The following is a 24,889-nucleotide window of genomic DNA, read 5'->3' as shown; positions in this document are numbered from 1 at the left end:
CTTCTATCTGGACTCTCATTTGGGGCAGGGGAAAATGGCTATGCATAAACCACTTATTCTGCATTGGGACTCATGAGCTATATTAGCTTTATGGACAGTATTCTAGGAATGTAGAGGAGGGAACAGTTAATTTTATTCATGGTATGTGTTGGTGAGAAGCAAGATGTACCAGAACAGCCTTATAGATAACTGTGATCCTAGAGAGCCCATCTTTTCCGAAGTTATTGAATAGGAGTGTGATAGGGTAGAAGGAGTCAGGAGTCAAGAGACCCAGCTCTACCTGTAAATACCATGATGCTGAGAAATCACTCAGCTCTCAGGTCTTACTTTCTTTTTGCTAATTAGTCCCAGAAGTTGTTGAGAAATCTGCTGCCTCCTCCCTTTTTCCACCCCCCTCATTACAGCAACTGAATAATGACACAGCATCTCACTAAACAGTGACTTTCATTTGTCCTTCCTTCCTTTCTCTCCCTTCCTTCCTTCCTTCCTTCCTTCCTTCCTTCCTTCCTTCCTTCCTTCCTCCTTCTATTTCTTTTTTATCTGTCTGAAAGAAAGAGAGAGCACATAAGTAGTGGGAGAAACAGGTTCCCCACTGAGCAGGAACCTGATGCAGGTCTCCAGTGATCCCAGGATTCAGGGATCATGACCAGAGCTGAAGGCAGATGCTTAACCGACTGAGCCGTCCTGATAATAAACTTTTAACTTTCAACATCTGAGTTTAAGATGACTGGTGTCAAGCAAAGAGTAATGTGGGCTTAGCTAGAGCTTAAGAGAGTTTAAAATTGGTTTTTGAGTTATCTGCTTAAGGTTTTCTGTGTCTCGATTTTTTTTCATCAATAGCATAGGGCTAATAATAGTGTTTCTACATTATAGCATTGGGAGAATTAAATGAGTATATATATATGGCTTAAAAGAATGTCTGGCACATAGCAAGTGCTACATGGATTTTGGCATTATTGTTATGGTTGTTACTATTGCTGTTACGGTGACATGAAATGCATTTGTGTATAAAGTCCCATCCATGGATAGAAGGGATTTAAAAAAAGAACTTTGGGGGCACCTGGGTGGGTCAGTGGGTTAAAGCCTCTGCCTTCAGCTCAGGTCATGATACCAGGGTCCTGGGATTGAGCCCTGCCGGGCTCTCTGCTCAGCAGGGAGCCTGCTTCCTCCTCTCTCTCTGCCTGCCTCTCTGACTACTTGTGATCTCTGTCTGTCAAATAAATTAATAACATCTTAAAAAAAAAGAACTTTGGACAAAGTTTGACATTGAAAGAAGAGATTGTAAAGAAGATGGTCCAATGAATGGTTTTAAAGTTTGAGAATAATTAGGGATGTGCCATTTCGTGGAAATCAGAGGAGGAAAAAACAGCAATTCAATTGTTAAAGGACTTTTTTCTTTGGTTAAGACAGAAGTCTGATTATATGAAATTAAGGGGTGATGAGAATATAGAGGAAGTGGGTATAGATGTTTCTATTAATAAGTTTAGAAATGGAGGAGAAATGGTAGCTTGATGGAAGGGAAGGCCAATTAAGGGACACTCTCTCTCCCAGTTAGGAATTTTTCATCTTTGAGGAGGGTGTTTAGCCCAAGGCGTGAACTGTGGCCATCACTTGGGGTTTATTGCAAGGACAGTGAGTCCTCTCATTTCATCCCCATAACAACACTGCTTTATTAAGATTGGTGGGAGGTGAGGAAGCTGAGACAGACATGAGCCATCCCTCCAGTTTCACTTTGAACCACTTTGAACTTCTTTGTATTTCTTGAATAATACCTTCTGAGTAAATGCCACTTCTGAGTAAATGTTATTTCATTCATTTTTAGTGGAACGAAAATGGAACTATTAGTTTTTTAAAGTGGAACTAAGAGGCAAAATTTAAACCTAAATTTAACTTGCTCCAAATTACTACCCAGGGAGTTGGTAAGATGACAATAATGACAGGAAAAAGTGCAAAGGGAGGCAAGGATAGGAGTGTGTTGTTGAAATAATAGGATGTCCAAGCTGAGCAATTAGGGGGTGGAGGAGAAAGGCACAGAATGAGAACCCTATACAAAAAAAACCTCCCACACCCTATACAAAAAAAAAAAAAATGCTGAATGAGGACAGGTGAGAGGCATTGGAGGATAAGATTGGAAAAGAATGAAAGTCTGTTTCTTGACTTGGAAATGAGAAAGATTGGAGGGTAGTTGGTTTTAGATGAAGAAGCTATAGCAGAACTTGAGGTTGACTTGAAGCTTAACTCTGTCGTGTCCCCATGGTGGTGTCAGTCAGAGATTTGGAGTAGAGCTGCGGTGGAACTAGTGTCTGTGAAAGCAGAAGTCCTGTGAAGGATAATATTGCAATTTTTTTTTATTAATTTTTTATTTTTTCAGCATAACAGTATTCATTATTTTTGCACCACACCCAGTGCTCCATGCAATCCGTGCCCTCTACAATACCCACCACCTGGTGCCCCCAACCTCCAACCCCCCACCCCTTCAAAATTCTCAGATCGTTTTTCAGAGTCCATAGTCTCTCATGGTTCACCTCCCCTTCCAATTTCCCTCAACTCCCTTCTCCTCTCCATCTCCCCTTCTCCTCCATGCTATTTGTTATGCTCCACACATAAGTGAAACCATATGATAATTGACTCTCTCTGCTTGACTTATTTCACTCAGCATAATCTCTTCCAGTCCCGTCCATGTTGCTACAAAACTTGGGTATTCATCCTTTCTTTTTTTTTTCTTTTTTTTTTTTTACAGCTTTATAAACATATATTTTTATCCCCAGGGGTACAGGTCTGCGAATCGCCAGGTTTACACACTTTATTGCAATTTTTGAATGGAAAGCTGGGCATTCACAGCATGGCAAAAGTTTGTAAAGCACTGTGGAAAAGCAGAGCTGACCCGTCCCATGTCAGAGTTAGCTATATGTCACAGACTTTGAAAGAGGGAAGGTGTGATTGTGGTTGCCCATTGTTGGAAGGTGTATTGACTGTTTCTCCTCAGTCAATGAGTAGGATAGTCTGGAAAAAAAAATAAAAAGGAAGTGTCCTCTATTAGAATACCTGTAAATAATGTCAAATCATCCAGAGCAGTTGATTTTAAGAAGTGGAAGAGGTAGAAATGAACCTCTTGGACCCCCCTTTTTTATGACTCCTAAACTTTTAAGGGGAGACATTTATATTCATGTCCTAGACCTCATACATGTTAGCTATGTGACTTGAGTTCTTCTTGTTCCTGCATCTTTAAAATTTGGTGAACCTATTACATAGGCTGCTGAGGGGTAGTAAATGAGATTTGGCACATAAAACACTTAAAGAGCAAATTCTCAATTACTATTTTCTATGGTGAGAGTCAGCATTGTATTTTGCTGGTTAAGTACGTAGGTGGTGGGATTGAACATCCCTAATTTGGTCTCATCTCAGTCATGTATAATCTGTGTGATTTTAGGAATACTCAAGCCCTTTAACCCTCAGTAAACTCAGTTTATAACAGGAATGTTATCGGTATGGATTTAAAATTCTTGTGAAAAGAAAATGCACGTAAAATACTTAGTACAGAACAGATACTCAGTAAGCATTAAAATGGTAGCTCTTATCCTTAATAGTAACTAAAAAGTAGTAATACAAGGCAAAAATCAAGGGAAATAGTCTTTATGTAGACTACCTAGTTTATATTTTATCAGCCTGTAGCTGGCTTTAACTAAGGTAAGTATTAAGAACTCATTTTATTTTATTTTTTAAAAGATTTTATTTATTTATTTATTAGAGAGAGAGAGAGAGAGAGAGAGAGAGAGAACAAGCTCACAAGCAGGGATAGTGGGCAGGCAGAGGGAGAAGCAGGCTCCCACTGAGCAGGGAGCCAGATGTGGGGCTCGATCCCAGGATCCTGGGATCAAGACCTGAGCTGAAGGCAGAAGCTTAACGACTGAACCACGGAGGCGCCCCTTAAGAACTTATTTTAAATAGCAAATATTAATTGTCCTTTTGGTTTTAGTTCATTGGAAATCCTGGGATTCAGAAGTGTGGGTTGAAAGTGATTTCTTCTATAGCACATTCCCCTGATGCGCTAGAAGTATTATCCTTGGAAGGTGCTATTGATTCTGTGCTTCACACGCTGCAGATGTATCCCGATGACCAAGGTCGGTACCATTTGAACTCAGGATTTAGGACAGATTTTTATAGGCCTTGGCTGTTGGTTGAATGTCTTTAATTTTTTTTTTTTCAGTTTTGAGATTTAAGACAATTAATTTTATTTTTTTCTACCTTTATTTATTTATTTATTTTTTAGAGATTCAATGTCTGGGATTAAGTCTTATAGGATGCTTGATTACAAAGAAGAATTTATGCATAGGAACTGGGCATCTGCTGGCAAAAATTCTGGTTTCCAGTTTACAACGATTTAAGGATATGGCTGAAGTACAGATTAAAGTATGTGCATTGTCTTGAAGGGAGTATGGGATTTTACGAAGATTTCTCTTTCAGAGCATTTAGTACAATTCCCATTTTGCATTAATGGAGATATTCTAGTTAATTAAAAACCATTTATCATTTTGTAGTATTTTAATTATAGAAGGTGAAGAGAATTGGATTGAATCACTAAATATCTTGTGTTTCGTTATTAAATCTCTAAAATCAGTATGTTTATTTGCCATTTGTCTTTTTCATGAAAGGGCAGAGAATGTCCTAAAGAAATTCCAGCCAGCTGAGCTTTATTTGCTTAGATTTTAGATAATAGAAGTTATAATTGTTCCAAAGTTTGTCATTCTCAGTGTTTTGTTGTGGGCTACTTACCTCTAATAATTTTTCTCCTTGATTTTCTTTCTTGCAGTGAAATGTTTTAAACATTTTGCATCAAGCAAAATTTCACATGTAATACATAATAGCTGTTCCTTATAAGGAATGAAAGATAGAGGAGATTAAGAAATAAATTGGCTCAGATCTTTTTTTTCTATCATGTATCTATTTTTATTGAAGTATATTAACATATAAAATGCCATTAATCCATTAATTTCAGGCATACATCATAGTGATTCAATATTTTTATATATTACAAAATGATCTCCGTGTTAAATATAGTTACCATACAAAGTTATTACAAAATTATGGACTATATTCCCTATGCTCTACATAATATCCCCATGACTTATTTATTTTATAACTGGAAGTTTGTACCTTCACTATTTTGCCTGCCCCTCAACCCCTCCCCACTCTGCTAACCAGAAGTTTGTTTCTTGTATCTTTGCCTCTGTTTCTGTTTTGCATCTTTTTTGTTCATTTGTTTTGTTTTTTAGGTTCTAAATATAAGTGAAATTATATGGTATTTTTCTTTTTCTGTTAGAGTTGTTCCATTTAGCATAATATCTTCTAGGTCAATCTGCATTGTTGAAAATGGCAAGATTTCATTCCTTTTTAATGGTTGAGTAATATCCAGTTGTGTGTGTGTGTGTGTGTGTGTGTATCACATCTTCTTTATCCATTCCTCTATCAATGGACACTTATGTGTTTTCCATATCTTGGCTAGTGAAAATAATGCAGCAGGGAACATACAGGTGCATATATCTCTTTGAACTGGTGTTTTCATTTTCTTTGGGTAAATACCTTGAAGTGGAATTGCTGGATCATATGGTATTGTATCTTTAATTTTTTTGAGGAAACTCCATACTGTTTTCTAAAGTGGCTGCTCTAATTTCCATCCCCATCAACAGTGTACGAGGAGTCCCTTTTTTCCACATCCTGACAACACTTCTTATTTTTTGTCTTTTTTATAATAGCCAGTCTGACATGCATGAGGTGGTTATTGTGGTTTTGATTTGCCTTTTACCTGTTTGCTGAGTGATGTTGAGCATCTTCTCATGTGTCTGTTGACCATCTGTATGTCTTCTTTGGAAAAATGTCTATTCAAATCCTCTACTCATTTTTTAAATTGGGTTGTTTGGTTTTTTGGCATTACGTTGTATACATTCTTTATATATTTTGGACACAAACCCCTTATTGGATGTATGGTTTACAGATACCTTCTCCCATTTCATTAGATTGCATTTTCATTATGCTGGTGGCTTCCTTAGCTGTGCAAAATCTTTTTAGTTTGATGTAGTCTCATTTGCTTATTTTAGCTTTTATTGCCTTTCCCTGAGGAGTATAGTCCAAAAGAAATATTGCTGAGACAAATGCCGAAGACTTTACTGCCTGTGTTTTCTTTAAGGAGTTTTGTGGTTTCAGTTCTTTCATTCAAGTCTTTAATCTATTTTGATTTAATTTTTGTATGTGGTGTAAGATAGTAGTCCAGTTTTATTGTTTTGCATGTAGCTGGTCTAGTTTTCCCAATGCCGTTCATTGAAGAGACTGTCTTTTCCCCATTGTACATTCTTGGCTTAATTGATCATATATGTATGGGTTTATTTCTGGGCTCTCTATTCCATATCATTGCCTTATGTGTCTGCTTTCATGCCAGTACCATACTGTTTTGATTACTGTAGCTTTGTAGCATAGTTTAAAATCAGGGAGCATGATACCTCCAACTTAATTTTTCTCTCTGAAGAGTGCTTTGGCTATTTGGGGTTTTCTATGGTTCTACAGAAGTTTTAGAGTTATTTGTTCTACTTCTGTGAAAAATGCTATTGATATTTTGATGGGGATTGCATTAAAGCTGTAGGTTGCTTAGAGTAGTATGAATATTTTGATACTATTGATTGTTTCAACCCATGGGCATCATGTATCTTTCCATTTATTTGTGCTGTCTTCAATTTCTTTAACCAATGTTTTATAGTTTTCAGTGTACAGGTCTTTTACCTCTTTGGTTAAATTTATCTTTAGGTATTTTATTTCTTTTGATACAGTGATAAATAGGATTGATTTCTTAATTACTCTTCCTGAAAGCTCATGATTTGTGTATAGTCATAAAACCAATTTCTGTATATTAATTCTGTATCCTACAACTTTACTGAATTCATTTCATTTAATAGTTCAGATAGTTTTTGGTGGTGTCTTTAAGGTTTTCTTCTTATAGTATCTGCAAATAGTGACAGTTTAACTTCTTCCTTTTCAACTTCTTCCTTTTCATCCAAACGTGGATACCTTTTATTTCTTTTTCTTGCCTAATTGCTGTGACTAGGACTTTTAAAAGTGGTGAAAATGGGCGTCTTCTCCTGTTCCTGATCTTAGAGGAAAAGCTTCTAGCTTTTCACCATTGAGTATGATGTTAGCTGTAGATATGTTATGTAAGCCTTTTATTATGTTGAGGTAGGTTCCTTCCATATCCACTTTGCTGACTTTTTTTCCCCCTAAAGTTAGCAAAACAAGTAGTCTCTTTAAGAGTTTCTGCTTTGGTTGTGTGTGGGTTTTTTTTTTTTTTTTTTTTTTTTTTAGTAATGGAGTTTGCAGCTTTCATAAATCACACTCAACAAATATTTTCATAAATGGCAGAATTGACCAGGAATAAAAATGTGTAGGCTCTGTCCTCCATTCAGACATTATTAGTAAATGGGATAATGTATGTAAAGATTTTAATTATAAAGAACTGAACACACACATACTTATATTAAAAACAATAATTTTGTTTTATAAATCTGCTTTTTATAATGTGCCTCAGCCTAGGATGATTAAAGCCAAGCCAGAACTGATTAAAAGTAATCCTAGAGAAAGGAAATAAATTTGTACAGGTACAGAGCTCTCAGTTTACTCGGTATTAATTCATACAGGTGTAAATCTTAGGATTTCTATAGTAGAGATTGTGAACTGTTGATCAGTGTGCTGAATTTCGCCTGCCAAAATATTTTATTTGGCCAGTTCAGTGTTTATAAGTTTTTATTTTGAATTATGTGCCTTTGCACATTTGTATTACTTGCTTTGCTGGTGCATTCATTTGAATTTGCAGGGACCTCTAGTGGTAGGTGGACCTCATGCTCTCAGATGTGCATAAATTAAGACTACTTCTCTTATCTAAATGTTAGTAAATATTTGTAGAAATTCAGCATCTTAAAAGCTCAAAATAATTGCATTATTTAGACAATGCCATTAATATATTATATTGAGAAATAATAAAAATTTTGAAATTTCAATTTATCTTTTCGAGTTTACCCAAGTTAAATAATAGTAAACTCATAATTTCATTATTTCCTTAGAATATCTCATGAGTGGAGAGCCTAGACAACTCTTAGGAATATGTTAGAGGTCATTCTAAAAAGTAATGGTGTGACTGACTAGTTCTTTATAAATAATTTGCTATAAGGATTAAACTTCAGAATGCCTTTAGAGCTTTTCTCAAGTATACTTAACATGAATGAAATCTAGGAGCACACATTTGTCTGCTTGGGGTTGAAATTTCAGAAGAAAGCACATCCACACACACAAACACACATGCAGCACAGCACAGAAGAAAGGGGGAAATACTGGTCTATCTAGAGAAACTAATCTGTAATCTTGTAATAAAAAATAGAGTTTACTGCCAGTTTGGGTGTATACCCTGCCGATTCAGCTATTCTAATATTAATTAATATCTGGCTTTCATCCTGTAAGTATGGCTTCGACAGGAATCTTTAAAAGCCAACTTTTAATGCATTAGGTATTTTTTTTTGCTTTGCTAGACAATGGTTTATTACCTGGCATTTTATTCTCTATGTGCCTGCTATATTTCTTAGCAATGAGAGAGCAATGAGAGAGCAATGTTTATAGGATTGTTTCAAGGTTTACAGCTTTTAAGTACAAACCCAATAAATACATCTACTTAGTTAAGTATCATATAGAAACTGTTTTATATTATTTATTGATTCTTTTGGCCTAGAATTGCTTATTATTTATTATTGCCTATTATTTTGGTCACACTTTCAGGGATTTCAGACAATCTTGGCAATACTGGAATTGTCAGTGTCTTTTTCCAACCTGCTGGTGCATCATTCCTTTGATTCCGTGATATTCCATCAGATGTCTTCTAGTATCATGGAACAAAAGGATCAACAGGTACAGTGTTTTACACCTATATGCTAACTGTTATGTATTTAGCTAACTCTAATCCTCATTTCCATTCTTTTTAGTTTCTAAACCTTTGTTGCAAGTGTTTTGCAAAACTAGTTATGGATGACGAGTTAAAAAGTGTGCTGCTAGAGAGAGCATGCGATCAGAATAACAGTATCATGGTTGAATGCTTGCTTCTGTTGGGAGCGGACGCCAATGGAACAAAGGAGGCAACGTCTTTAATTTGTCAGGTAAATACTCAAGGCCTGACTTTTGTGTTTCCTGTTATTAGACTCTACCACTGTACAGTTCTTCCTTACATCCTATTATTCTTTACTACAGAATTTGCCAGTTAATTGCACAATTGCTTGTGATTTGCGGTGGGAGTTTAGATTCACAGAATTTCAGAGGCAAGAACGTCCTTGAGGTATATGCAGTCGAAACCTTCATTTTACTTGTTTGCCTACCTTGTTATGTGAATAAATAACTTTCCAAATGTGTCTCTTATTATGTGTCTCTCTGCAAATTGTTCTCCAGGCACACTCCACACAGCATCTGGATTTGTTTTGATCATCTTTCAGCCATTTTCTCTCTGTTTTCAGTTTCTCTGCTAGAAAATTCTGTCCTTAGGGCTACTGCGTGTGGCCATGTAGGCAGTATACTGTACACTTTTGGGGATGCTGTTCCCATGGACATCCTCTGCCATTGGCCACCCCTGTGGTCATGTAGCACTGTGGTCCTGCCTTCCTTCCCTCTCTTCCCTCATGCACTGTGCAAACACATCTCTCTAATTGTTCTCCTTTTCCTTCAAAATCTAACCCAAATTTTCCTTCCCTAATAAAGCCTGCCCTGTACTGTTGGCCTCCATAAAAAATATTTACTTCTGTAAGTCTATGAAAATTTATGTACACCTCTTTATATTTTGTGAGTTATATGAAAGTAGAAATAGACAATGTTCATCTCTGTATCATCTAGAATAGCTAACTCATGGCTTTATATACAGGACGTATTTAGTCAGTGTTGAAGTGCATTATGTGTTATCTCAAGTTCTCCATTGTAGAAATTTTAGTTTATAATAGCATTCAGATAACACCATGTGTATTTTCTAGAAATGTAATCATATTTCTAACACATGAATTATGTAGGGATTTAATATACATTATTAAATGACCAATAGAATACTATAATTTCCAATAATTTACTTTAAAGCTTTACTTTATTTAATTTTCCACTTGCCTATGGATTCAATTCGTCAACTACACACTAAGTTAGTACTAATTAGCACTCTGCATAAAAAGAAACTGAACACGTAAGTTATTTTCATGCATAACTAATTTGTACATTAAGACCAAATAATCATATTACTTAAATTTATTCAAATTTCATTTGCAAAATTCACCTTAAAACTAGTTGCTTCCCTATTATTAAAGGTAATTAAATTATTTCCTTCAATAATGTAATACACTTTTATTGTGTATCTTTCATGTGATCTGCAGATCATTGCTTAATGTTACTGGGATATGGGGGATATGGCAAAGAACTGAAAATAAACTTCCCCTTCACATTTTTTGTTAGGGAAACAATACCTAAAAGCACTTGAGTGCAAAAATTTTATATTCCCACTGGAAATGCTTCAAACTCTTCTCTCAAGCTATCCAAATTTTTCTACAGAAGCTTTTTATTTTATTCTTCTTCACATATTCTTTGGACTTCATGCATTTAGTTATTATCTTTTTAAACAAAATCAGATCTTTACATCTCTGGGTGTATTAAATTTAAAGAATTTATCTAAGTTGCCAGAGATTATTTGTATCTACAAAATAATAAATATTGATTAATTTTTATGGATAGATTGAACATAGATTTTTGTGGATGGATTGAACATAACATTATTTATAGTGTAAAATAAGGTAGTCAACACTATTTGTGTACCAATGCTGTATAATTAAGGTCTGTTCAGAGCAAAGATGGAGTGAATCTATTAGGCTTAGGCTTTCTGAGGGGAATTTAATCATGCAATATACATGATTCCTATAGAAGATTATGGAAGATTGGTACTGGGCCAATCAAATGCATGAATAGGGATCCAAAGATGAAAATCATCAAATCATGGTGGGAAGAACTACCATGTAAAAATAATAACAAACACTGTTGTCTTGATTACCCCCTGGGCACTGCTCTGAATCCTTTATACAATTTAGCCCTTATAACAACCTTAGAAATGGGTTCTAGTATTATTCCTATTTTACAGGTAAGGAAATGAGGCACAGAAAGGTTAAGTAACTTGCCTAAGGACATTCTCCTGGTAGGTGATGGAAAATCTGCCTTCCATGTGCTTGTTTTCATCTCTTGTCTACATCATAGATTTATGATAGCGGTGGTGGTAGTAGGGAAGGAGGGGGAGTTGTTCATTTATTCTTAAAGGCTAGTGTGAAATATTTGGCTTTGATTATCAGCTGCATTATTTATAAATTTGAAGATGAGAGAGAAGATTGCAAAGGATCGTCAATTATACTTCTGATAATCTATGATTATATTCTGAATTATCTCCATTATTATTTAAATGTAAAACTGTAGTTCTGAGCAGTATTTTTTTCTTCTCATGGAGTTGAAATTACTTTCATAATTTTTTTTTAATCTGATACACTTTCTTATATATCTCTCTCTTCAGGGCACTGTATACCTAGAGTCAGCTTGGATCTTTTGGGCCCTCAAGAAAAGTACTCCTTAAAAATGCTTGAGGAACTTCTTGGTGGAGAGCCCTGTGCTAGATAAGTAGTCAAAAATATACAAGGGGTTTCCTATTTCAGGATGGTTTATTTCTAGGTGTGGAAAGGAGAGAGGTTTATTTCTCTTGGGAGAGGAGAGAGGATAAAACATAAATCATCTTAATATAAGGTAGGCAGTAAGACGTAAAAATTTGCTGGGCTACAGAGAGGCATTTGCATTTGAGTTTTCTGGCCCTTTGTCCCTCCCTTCTACCTCCCTCCCTCTTTTTTCTTCCCATCCTTCCTTTTTTTTTTTTTTTTTTTAAAGATTTTTTTTTTTTATTTGACAGAGAGATCACAAGCAGGCAGAGAGGCAGGCAGAGAGAGAGGAGGAAGCAGGCTCCCCGAGAGAGCAGAGAGCCCGATGTGGGGCTCGATCCCAGGACTCCGAGATCATGACCTCAGCCGAAGGCAGCGGCTTAACCCACTGAGCCACCCAGGCGCCCCCCCATCCTTCCTTTTAAATTTCCTGTGGACTTTTAAAGAGGATTTTAGTAATTTGCTAATTAAATTAAATATATATCCTAGGTATTTTTTTAAATATTTTATTTATTTATTTGTCAGAGAGATTGAGAGCACAGCAGGGGGAGCAGCAGGCAGAGGGAGAAGCAGGCTTCCCCCTGAGCAGGGAGCCAGACATGGGACTCCATCCCAGGACCCTGGGATCATGACCTGAGCAGATGGCAGACATCTAACTCACTGAGCCACCCAGGTGTCCCTATATATTTCCTAGGTATTATACTAGGCTACAGAGGTACAAATTGAATTACAGTAGCATCCAAGCTTTTCATTCTAGTTTTAAAACCAATAGGCATGTTTGGTTTAGTGTGCTAAGTGCTGTGTTAAACAAAAGTGATGGGAGGCTGAAGGAGGAAGAGAGCTTGGGAACTTGGTAGCAAGGACTTAGGTGCAAGAGCTGATGAAGCTGTTACTTCAAGAATTAACATTTTTGGCTCAATGAAGAGCGGAGTTAGACATTGAGAGCCCTAGAAATAGTGTAAATGAAAATAATGAGGTTTAAAAAATTGTATGTTGTGTTTGGGGAATGTCTTGGAGCAGAGGGGTTTAGAAGATTTCTGAACAGGACAGTGACTTGATCATATATAAAGTAAAAGAGCACCCTGGTGACTCTGAGGAGAATGGGTTGAGAAGGTGGGTAACCTGGAGACTGGTGGGCAGTAATTTTGTCTTTGAACCACAGAATACGCCCCTCAACTCCTTTGACATACTTAAATTCTAGAGAATTCAGGAATTTCCCCCAATGTCCTTCCCCTGATCTGCTACCTTGGATCTTAGGGTCTTCTTTTCTTTTCTTTTTTTAATCCTTAATTTTGGGTAGTGAAAGGAGCACAGGATTTGGAGTGAGCAGATTTGGCTTCAAATCCAGGCCTCTTGTTGACTCCCTGTAAGGGTTTGGACAAATCATCAATTATCATCAATTATCTTTTTTATTTATTTATTTACTTATTTATTTATTTATAAATAATTTATAAATAATTTTTAAAGATTTTATTTATTTATTTGTCAGAGAGAGAGTCAGAGAGAGAGTGAGCACAGGCAGACAGAGTGGTAGAGGGAGAAGCAGGCTCCCTGCGGAGCAAGGAGCCCGACGCGGGACTCGATCCCAGGACGCTGGGATCATGACCTGAGCCGAAGGCAGCCGCTTAACCAACTGAGCCACCCAGGCGTCCCAAATCATTTATCTTTTTTAAATACTCATCTTTAAAATGGGGATAATAGTTTTTATGGCATAGGATTTTTAAAAAAGATTTTATTTATTTATTTGACAGACAGAGATCACAAGCAGGCAGAGAGGCAGGCAGAGAGAGAGAGGAGGAATCAGGCTCCCTGCCGAGCAGAGAGCCCGATGTGGGGCTTGATCCCAGGACCCTGAGATCATGACCTGAGCCGAAGGCAGAGGCTTTAACCCACTGAGCCACCCAGGCACCCCGGCATAGGATTTTTAATAAGAATTAGAAATCAAGTGTACACAGACTTCAGCACAGTACCTGACATATAATATTTCTGTCATCTATTACTTTGATCTTCTAGTTGATAGCGCATCATGTTCCTTCACCTTTCTGAAGCTGTTCTGCATAGGCTAGTATGTTACAGATTGCTAAGTCTTCCCTCTGCTCACTACGGTCACTGTGGTTTTTGTAGCACCTACCATGCTAAGCTACCTGGAGCATGTACTCTGAAAACCGTATTTAGGGGAAGGTAGAAAACTGAGAGACAAGAAATTTCTTTGTAGAAGTTCAGATTCTTGTCCTGGAAACCAGAAATCAGAGATGACTGTCCTTTGTATGTAGCATTAACAAGTTTTGTAATGTTCGTATTCTCATTTAGTTATTCTATATCATGAATGAAGGCAGGGCAGTAGCCTTTACTGTGAATGGTACTAGTTTCCCAGCTGTCCTTCAAGGGGTAAACAGGAATCCAGAAGGTATAAGCAATATGTATAATTGGTAGAGCAGTGGGCTTCTGACTTCAAGTGTTATGAACTTTTTCCTCCATATCATGTGGCTTCTCTCATGGTAACTTACTCTCCCGTGGCAGGTTATTTGGCTGATGCTACTCTGATGTTTGTGGCACTAATCTTCTTTTATTTTCCTAATCTATTTCAAGGATGAGTTTTGCCTTATTTTGTTTCTATCTAAATGTGAGGGTGTAGAGAAAAATCACACAAAATTCAATTTACTAGTCTACCAAAAGGAAGAAATAAGGGCCTTTAATATGTTTACCTTCCTTTTTTGTTTACTAGGTATGTGAGAAAGCCAGCAGTCCCAAATTGGTGGAACTGCTACTGAATGGTGGTTCCCGTGAACAAGATGTTCGGAAGGCGCTGGCGATAAGCATTGGGAAAGGTGACAGCCAGATCATTAGCTTACTCTTAAGAAGACTTGCTCTGGATCTGGCCAATAATAGCATTTGCCTTGGAGGATTTTGTATAGGAAAAATTGAACCTTCATGGCTTGGTCCTTTATTTCCAGATAAGACATCTAATTTAAGAAAAGAAACAAGTAAGTATTAACAGGAAGATTTTGTCCAACTCTTTTTTTTTTGTTAGTATTTTTTTTTAAGTCACTGATCTTTTTGTTTATTTCAGTTTGGTACAACTTAAGCCAAGAATATTGTGAAGGTTTGGATATTGTTCTTTTTGGTCATGAAATGCTGTAAAGCGATATTATATTTAATTCTTTATGACTTAGCAAATACATCTTTTATAAGATAGAGCCAAACAGTGGGATCTTTCTGAGCAGTTGCTTTTTAAAAAAATATATATTTTATTTTATTTTTATTATTTTTAAAGATTTAATTTACTTGAGAGAGAAAGAGAGCATGAGCTGGGGGAGAAGCAGATGGAGAGGGACAGGCAGACTCCCCGCTGAGCAGAGAGCCTGATGTGGGGCTCAATCCCAGAACCCTGGGATCATGACCTGAGCTGAAGGCAGATGCTTACCTGACTGAATCACCCAGGCACCCCAGATATATTTTCTTTTTTATTATAAAAGTAACCCAGGCTCATTCTAAGAATAGCAAAACACAAAAGCTGTAAGGAAGAAAATAACAGTAATTATTTTATCCCTTATAGGCAATCAATGTAGATTTACTTACTAGATTTTTTTTATATGCTTACATATAATATGCATCAAAATGTATATGTAGAAACATATACATATATATATTTGCATTTTCATGTTAACATATTTAGCTTTCAGTTTTTTAATATTTCAATTAAGGATGTATTTTTTTTATATTTTCAAGTTAATATATATTAAGTATGTTGATGACAAGTTAACATCATCCTCCATTAATATTTCTATCATTTCGGATGACAGTCATTCATACTAACTGTGTTTCTAAAAGTTGAGAGCTCTCTGCTTTGCCTTTGACAACTTACTCCCCCATGCCCACTTCCTTCCCAACAGTGGTCGTATTCTACAACTCTTCACCTTAAGGACTATCTGGCTAATAGCATGTTTGCTTTACTGTCATTTTCCTGATGCATTTACCTGGTAAAACCTTATTCCTGTTCACTCCAACAGTCTGCTTCCTTCCTTCCCTTCCCTAGGGTAGCTGAATGCTGCTGGAGGAAAGTAATCTTCTATGCTTATTGGTGCCTCTACAAATTCCAGGTCTCAAACATTCTTGTGGGCCCTAAAAGATTCAGTGAGGCTGAATTTGCCTAAGTTTCTTAAATGCGTCATGTACTCTTATTTCCAGGATTTTCCCACTGGTACTCTAGCTGCTTAATTCCCTTACCTTCTCTCTCACTTGCCTGTCTCTTCGTTCTTTTTGCCTCAACACCACCTCACTTTTTATAAGAAAACATTCCTGCCCATGTGAAGTCTGGTGGAAGATCCACCTCCACGCTCTGTAGCTCCTTGTTTCTTACGTGTACCAGCACTTATCACATCGTACAATTGTATTTTTTCTTTTTATGATCTACCTTTTGATAAATTACATGCATCACAAAGTCAATGTCAATTTTTTCCATTGTTGTAACTTTAGCATCTGTGCTAGTACTTTGCACATATTAGGTGCTCTAAATATTTAAAATATTGGCAAAATTCAAAACTTGATAATAAATTATGTTGATAAGCATACATGGAAATAGACATTCCACACAATATTCCTATAAATTTAAATTATCCTCTTTTAATGACAATCTGGTAATATCCATTAATATTTTAAGTGCACATCCATACTTTTTTGCCCAGTTATATATGGATAGAAATCCATGATAAAGGCATTCTTAATGTACACAAAAAGTCATGTACAAGGATTCACATTAAAATATTGCTTATAATAGCAAGAAATTATGAGAAAAAATCCCAAATATTCATCAAAAGGAAGTATTTGAATCAATCATGGTACATTCATGCAATAGGATGCTTTGCAAATGTTGGGGGAAAAACATCTAGCAAATCAAAATGTTCAGATGTAGAGTATTATTAAGTAAAAAAAATAAAAAAGCAAAGGACAGCAATTTTAGTATACTGATGTTTGCAAAAACACAGTTGAGATATGGTAGTCATAAATGTTTGAAAATGAAAAGACTTATGTCAGAAGAAAAACTCCAGAAATTCATTCCCTGGTTACCTCTGCGGACCTTGGAAACTAATGAAAAATGATTTGATCCCATGTTCCATCACTTCAAGATGTCTCCTGCCAACAACCTGCTTACTTGAATCTCTGAGTTCTGATGGAGAGAGATTATAGGCCCCCTGCAAAAGGATGAAGGGAGATTTACCATCCATTGTATTCCCTTTGTTATGCATGATTTTTTTTTTACCTTTGTTAAGTCTCTCCTAATTAAAAAAATACAATAATGTCATTTGATTCATTGGAGAGCATAGCCATAATTATATTGGCAGCTCAACTGAGTAAAGAACATTTTGGATTCATAGCTTTAAAACATTTTTCAGCTACTACTTGACCGAGTCACATACACATGTATTTGAAGAAATTGCCAAGCTATATGTAGCACAATGAGGACTTGGCAAGCTTATTTCTTCATAATAGAACACAATATAAAATATAATAAAATAGAAGGATATTAACTTTAAAATTCCACCAAATTTCCCAGTGGAATGAATCACTTAGCAAATGGTTTATAAACAAGAATATAATTTATTGAGCATTTTCTATGTTCTAAGCATTGTGCTAAACATTTTATATGCATCATTTCCTCTATTTTTATTTTATTATTTTATTTTATTTTAAAAGATTTTATTTATTTATTTGAGGGAGAGAGAGAGAGCGAGAGAGAGCAAGAGTAGGGAGGAGAGGGAGAAGCAGGCTCTTCACTGGGCATGTGGGGCTTGATCCTAGGACTTTGGGATCATGACCTGAGCCAAAGGCAGACACACTTAACCGACTGAGCCACCCAGGTGCCCCTGCATCATTTACTTTAATCTTTTTCATAATCTTATGTTGTCGTCTTCACTTCCCAAGTGAAGATACTGACACTCAGGGAGTCTATGTAACTTGCAACTGCTATTACTGTTATTTGAGCACTGGTCTGTCAGGTTTCAAAGCCCAGGCTCTTTCCTGTAGTTTCATAAATATTCAGTTTTGTTACTACACCAAAGCTTTGAGTAAATTTTTTATGATTTCTAAAAAATTTAAATTCACTGCCTGCTTCTTATGTAATATCATGGTTATAAAGTGAGAAATAAGTATATGGCTGCCTTGGTGGCTCAGTCCATTAAGCGTCCAGCTCTTGATTTAAGCTCAGGTCATGATCTCTTGGTCATGGGATCGAGCCCTGTGTTGGGCTTCGTGCTCAGTGGGAAGTCTGCTTGAGATTCTCTCCCTCTGCCAACCCCTCCCTGTGCTCACTCTCTCTCTGAAATAAAAAAATAAATATTTTTTTAAAGAAGAAATGTGTAAAAAATTCTCTAGAAGCATGAAGATACATAAGGAACTTTGGTGTGATCTATGTTTATGTTTCTTGATTTCTAAGTGACTGGTCTATCTTTTTATTGTAGATATAGGATCCACCCTAGCAAGAATGGTGCTCAGATATCAGATGAAAAGTTCTTTGGAAGAAGGGGCAGCCTCAGGCAGCAATGGGAACTTTCCTGAAGGAGTACTTGATAAATTTGATGAATGGACCTTCATTCCGGACTCCTATGTGGACAGTGTTTTTGGTCAAAGTGATGACCTGGATAGTGAAGGTATTTATTATAAAAAAAATTCCCTTTATGTTCTCAAACATTGACACACTGGTATTGAACAATAGAAACGGAGACAAAAACCTGATTTAATTTATTTGGAAAACTTGAGGAAAAATGTGTTCATTATCAGAAGTGGTTAATGCTCACTAATTCCAGTTAAGGTTTTGCCTATCAAGAAAATGTATCTCTGCATTTCCTAAGTGTTATAATACTGATCATTATCAGTGAATGGTGACTAATGTAGTGAAAGCACTCTGACTCAGACTAGAATTGGATTCCATGTTCCATCATTGACAAGATCCTTTTGTGGCTTGTGTAAGCCCCTTACCCTTATTAAAGATGGTATTGCCAACCTTCCAGGATTATTTATAAGAGTTAGAGAAATTGTATGTAAAGTGTCTGGGAGAGTGCTTCTGAAATAGGATACATTTTACCTTTAGAAGGATTAAAATAATATTAATATTTTAATAACACCTTGAAATAACTTAAAAAGTTGTCATGGCAATATATATAATGACAGTGATAGAACTGACATAGTTAATACAAGCAGTTTGGTAAAAATGGGGTGAGTTGCTTTTTAAATAACATAGTAGGAATGAAAACTTTGGGTAAGAGATAAAGGTATTTGAGAGAGCAACAGTAAGTGTTCTCCCTGAATCCCCAAATCTCTGGCCCAAGTACGTTTTAAAACCAACTTTATTCAGATATAATTAATATAAAATAAAATGCACCCATTTTAAGCGTGTGTTTTCATGGGTTTTGAAAAATTTAGACATCCATGTAATCATCACCACTATTAAATTATGCAACATTCCTGTCATCTAGAAAATTTCCTTTATACCTTTTCAAAAATGCCCTGATCCTTGATCCCTGGCAAACACTGATCTGCTTTCTGTCATTATAGATTAAATTAGTATTTTCTTAAGTTTTATATGAATAAGATGATATAGTATGTTCTCATCTGTGTCTGGCTGTTTTTCTTTTTTTTCTGGCTGTTTTTCAAAGTAGTTGGTCTATGTTGGTGAATGTTCTTTGTTTAACTTAAAAGAATATGTATTTGGCAATTGTTGGGTCAATTAGGTCAAACTGGTTGTGTTTCTTAGGTCTTCTATATCTTTACTAATTTTTCTCTTTACCTGTTGTATTTGGCAAAGAAGTGTTGAAACTGTAGTCATGGATTTGTTAATTCTTTTATTCGTTCATGCTTTGCGTGTTGTGGAGCTCTACTACTAGATGTACAAACATAATGGATTGTAATTTATTTTTAAAGATTTTATTTATTTATTTGACAGACAGAGGTCACAAGTAGGCAGAGAGGTAGGCAGAGAGAGAGGAGGAAGCAGGCTCCCTTTGGAGCAGAGAGCCTGATGCAGGGCTTGATCCCAAGACCCTGGGATCATGACCTAAGCTGAAGGCAGAAAGAGAGCATGAGCAGGAGGGGCAGGGAGTGAAGGAGAGAGAATCTCAAGCAGACTCCATGCTTAGTGTGGAGCCTGACACAGGACTTGATCTCAGAACCTTGAGATCATGACTTGAGCCAATATCAAGACTTGGACACTCCACCAACTATGCCACCCAGGCACCACTTTCAGTATTTTTAAATAAAGGAAACATTAGAAATGCTGACATAAAAATAATTATAAAATGCCTTTGTTGCTTCTATAAACAATATGCTAACACAATATACACAGACATAAAATAGGATAATTATGAAATTGTAATAGTTATAAGATAAAAATGTAATTAAACTGTGAAGTCTATTTTATTAAGATGTTTAAGCATAAAATAATTAAAGGTATAAGATAAATTAAGTTTTAATAGTGAACCAAGTGGAAGTCTTTTTATCAATTTTAAGATTTATATAGAATATTATAAAGTTGACTTTTAGATATATAGATTTTTAAATTTGTTTTGATACTTAAAATTAATTCTTTATGTTTGTAAGATAGAGAGTGGTAGAATTTATAATCTCATAATTTTTCAGTGATGTCTCCAAATTATTTATCCTTAATAATATAATTTGTTTATTGATCCTTATTTTCTTTAAATCCATGAATTTAAAAGAAGTTCTTTTCTCTCTCAAGAGGCTTATGCCAACTAAACTCATTGTTTCATTCTAATGTCATTCCATAAATGAGATAACATAATGTGGAATTTAAATAGAGGTGTTCTCAAGATTCCTGAATGTGAGATAATTTAGTGTGATTCCAATATTTCAATAAATTTAAACAAAAATTTTCTGAGAGCAGATCAAAGAAACAAAAGAATGACATCGATCAGATTTGTATATAAGCTTTCTTTTTTCAAAGATTTATTTATTTGAGAGAGAGAGAGAGCAAGAGAGCACAAATGGGGGGAGGGACAGAGAGAGAGAGAGAGAGAGAGAGAAGCAGACTCCCCACTGAGCAGGGAGCCTGATGTGGGGCTTGATCCCAGGACTCTGGGTTCATGGCTTAAGCCTAAGGCAGATGTTTAACCGACTGAGCCACCCAGTGCTCCAAATTTGTGTATAAACTTTCTTTGCTTAAGTATAAACTTTCTTTGCTTCCTGTACACACACATGTATTTATTATAACATAACTATTTTTTTACTTGTTTTTTTCCTACTATACTATGAACTCATATCAGGCATGGATTGTTTTTCCTGCTTATCTTTATTCAGCACTTGTTCAGTATCTAGTCTAGGACAGCCATTCAATAAATATTTATAAATGAAGAAAAATGTAGCTGAATTTTGAAAATGAAAAGCCAACATAGTTTATTATTTCTATTTTAAAGATGTTACAGTGGTAATTGAGCAATTTCCATCAATGAATATATGTTTAACCTTTTATGATTATTGTACTATGATACTAGCATCTTATGATTGAGTCAACATTTTTTATTTGCCTTTATTTTGTCATTTAAAAATAGGAAGTGAAGGCTCATTTCTTGTGAAAAGAAAATCCAATTCAATTAGTGTAGGAGAATTTTACCGAGATCGTGCCTTGCAACGTTGCTCACCAAATTTGCAAAGGCATTCCAACTCATTGGTAAGTTAAATTGTCATTATATTATGTGTTTTGTTACTGATAGTCTCTTGATAACTGAAATTATGTGCCAAAGCTAGGAGCTACTGGTGCAGAAATTCCCTAGTATAAGAAAACTTTATATATAGATTATGTGTGTGTGTGTGTGTGTGTGTGTATACACACACATACATATATGTATGTATAATCCGTTCTAAATACTCTTGCTTATGCTCATTTTTTGAGCATGTTTGGGCCATATGTGTACTAAGTATACTTCAAAATGATTTTATCTTTTTTTCTTTTTTCTCTTCAGAGCTCCATTTGTATGGATCCCAGGGTAGATCTATGCCTTATGATGTGGCTAGTCCCCTGAGTATTTTAACTAGAAATCTTACAGTGATTCTTAAGGAATAGGAAATGTTCCCTTTGCTCCAAAAAATTATAGTGATTTTATTAAACCTGTCTATTTTTTAAATAGGGACCTATTTTCGATCATGAAGATTTACTGAGGCAAAAAAGAAAAATATTGTCTTCAGATGACTCACTCAGTAAGTATTTGAAAGTAATCATAAATAAGTAGATATTTTGAGCAGAATGCAGTACTTTGTTAATAACAATTTCCTCTACTCAGATTTTCTGGGTGTTCATCTTATCTTACATAACCTTCAAATTATATGTCTAATGATATCACAAACTATAGAAGAATGAAATACAATTATATATTTAAAATTTTACCTTTTATGGTGCTATGAAAGATTGACTCTTTTATCCTTTCTACTGCTTTTCTGAAATGTAAATATTGCCATCACCAACGCCACTCTTCATCCCCTTCTCTGAGTCTCCTTTTTTTTTTATACTACTTCTACCACTTGATTAAGTATTTGTTATTTATTGTCCATCTCTGCAACTGGAATGTAAGCTCTGTAGTTTAGTTTTCTACTGAATCTCCAGTGCCTTGAAAGGAGTCTGACACTAGTAGGTGATCAGTAAATATTTACCAAGTGAACTTAGATTCCTTGCTCATATTTCCATTGTGTGTTTGTTTTTGACAAAAGGGTCATCAAAACTTCAATCCCACATGAGGCATTCAGATAGCATTTCTTCCCTGGCTTCTGAGAGAGAATATATCACATCATTAGACCTTTCAGCAAATGAACTAAGAGATATTGATGCCTTGAGCCAGAAATGCTGTATCAGTGGTCATTTGGAGCATCTTGAAAAGCTGGAGCTTCATCAGAATGCACTCACGAGCTTTCCACAACAACTCTGTGAAGTAAATTTAATTTGTTCTTTTAACTCTCAGGATATTCAAAGAGCTTTTGTATTTCTATCTAACTTGCATGGTTAAATCTTTAGAAAGAAGTATCTACTTCTGCATCATTTGACAGTAGTTCCCCCTTTCCTGTGGTTTTCACATTGGGATTTTAGTCTGTGTGGTGTTCAGGAGCACCTTTGAGGAATGGTGATCTGGTAAAAAAGGAATCCTATGTTTTGTCCTGATGATCTGTGGTACATGGTAGGATGTATCCAGGCTGCATGTTTATCATGCCTTCAATTATTGAATTCTAGTAAGAGTGAAGAGGTAGACTAGAATTAGACCTCGTTTGGTGGCACTGGCTCTGGCTCAGCCACCAACTGTCTAACAGTAAGTATGTGTTCCTCTGGCCACTCTAAGCCTTCATTTCCTCATCTGCAAAATATAGAGGCTCAATTAAACTATCCATGAGACACTTAATGAGTTTTAAAATTACATGCAACTTAAAAGTTGATTTTTTTTCTCAACATTCCTATTTTTGAAAATTAAAGTATAAAATGATCTGCTGATAGAGTAGTTCTCAGAATACTTTGTTCATCATTTTAATGTATGATGGATCAGAAGTCAAAGAATGTATCTTGACAAATTAAAAAAATTTTAATACAAATATTTAAATTGTTAAATTATTACACTGAACTGCAAAGTTTGATGAAGGATCATCCTTTATAAAAAACTGGTTTTACTGCAAATGCATTTTTCTTTTTTCTCACCTATAAAATTTATAATTCTTTTGAGACTTTTTAAAGCAATATTGCATGTTTCTAAGTATATTTAAGTAGTGTCTTTTCCTTAAAGTTTGTGTATTTGGAGAGAGAGAAAAAGGCTGATCATGTAATCCCAGTGTCTAAAACATGTCATCTCTCTCCTTCTCCTCCTTTTTGCCTAACTAAATCCTCCAAGTCACAAGGGTTTCAGTTTAAATGTCATTTCCTTAACTTTTATTTCCTTCTCTTCTTGCCTCCAGACCTGGTTGGCTACCAATCTGATTTACGTTTCCATGTCTTTCATGTTTTTCCCCCAGTGCTTATAAATTTTAATCTAAGGTATATTCTCTTTACTAAACTGTTAACTTCTTGAGAACAGGAGCTGTTTCAGGTTTGTTCATGTCTATTCTCAGTACCAAATAAGGTCTTAAATACAGTGGAGGCTCAATAGATGATTATTGAATTAATTTATGATAGAATTAATGGCTGACACTTGGTAGACCTTCAATAAATATTTGTTAAAGAGTAAATAAAGAAAACTAGAATTGAGCCTAACTAAAACAAAGACAATTCAAAAAGAGCACGACACGGTGAGATACATTAAGGGTATTCAAGACCAGACAAGCTCAGAATCTTCTCTCAAGGAAATTTTAAATAGGCACCACTAGATGGCACTTTTTAAATTACTGCTTGTAGCTATCTCTACCAGAAAATTTCTCCATTAAAATTTGGGAATAAAGAATTTAAAAATCTTCCATTCTGAATAATCTGGTAGGATCTGAAACAATGGCAGATATTTCCAAACAACTTCTGGGGCAAAGATCCGTTAATAAGCTTTATAATCACATCAAACTCTTTAGAATTTCTCTGAGGATAAATATGTTGATATATACAGAGGAGCATAGAGAAGAGATTGTTTTGATATTTTAGCCTTTACAATAATCCATACTCAAGTTTTAAAAAACTGACATGTAAATGGAAAGTTTCCTGTTATCATGGTAAAATTAGAAATTGCTTAAAAATGAAGATTAGAGGGCGCCTGGGTGGCTCAGTGGGTTAAGCCGCTGCCTTCGGCTCAGGTCATGATCCCAGGTCCTGGGTTCGAGCCCCACATCGGGCTTTCTGCTCAGCAGGGAGCCTGCTTCCTCCTCTCTCTCTGCCTGCCTCTCTGCCTACTTGTGATTTCTCTCTGTCAAATAAATAAATAAATAAATCTTTAAAAAAAAAATGAAGATTAGAAATTTGAAGCAGGTGCCTGGGTGGCTCAGTTGGTTGAGTGACTGCCTTCGGCTCAGGTCATGATCCCGGACTTCCAGGATCGAGTCCCACATCAGGCTCCCAGCTCTTTGGGGAGTCTGCTTTTCCCTCTAATCTTCTACTCTCTCATGCTCTCTCTCACTCATTTGTCTCAAATAAATAAATAAAATAAAATAAAAAAAGAAATTCGAAACAAAGGGTTTCATGACAAAGAGGG

At 35.7% G+C, this 24,889-nt stretch overlaps 1 protein-coding gene across 1 annotated transcript in view; it reads left to right on the top strand.

The window, feature by feature from the left end:
* LRRK2 (leucine rich repeat kinase 2) overlaps positions 1-24,889 on the top strand; it is a 133,229-nt gene that overhangs the window by 34,291 nt on the left and 74,049 nt on the right. The window contains 9 exon segments of the mRNA XM_047740921.1: positions 3,977-4,121; positions 4,271-4,410; positions 8,809-8,937; positions 9,012-9,182; positions 14,464-14,722; positions 18,197-18,385; positions 21,299-21,417; positions 21,875-21,944; positions 22,452-22,669. Coding sequence (XP_047596877.1) covers positions 3,977-4,121; positions 4,271-4,410; positions 8,809-8,937; positions 9,012-9,182; positions 14,464-14,722; positions 18,197-18,385; positions 21,299-21,417; positions 21,875-21,944; positions 22,452-22,669 — 1,440 coding nt within the window.

This window comes from Lutra lutra, chromosome 8 (genome assembly GCF_902655055.1).
Source record: "Lutra lutra chromosome 8, mLutLut1.2, whole genome shotgun sequence".
Classification (NCBI taxonomy): Eukaryota; Metazoa; Chordata; class Mammalia; order Carnivora; family Mustelidae; genus Lutra; species Lutra lutra.
The sequence above is the reverse complement of the archived record's forward strand: the minus strand, read 5'-3'. Positions and strand labels throughout refer to the sequence as shown.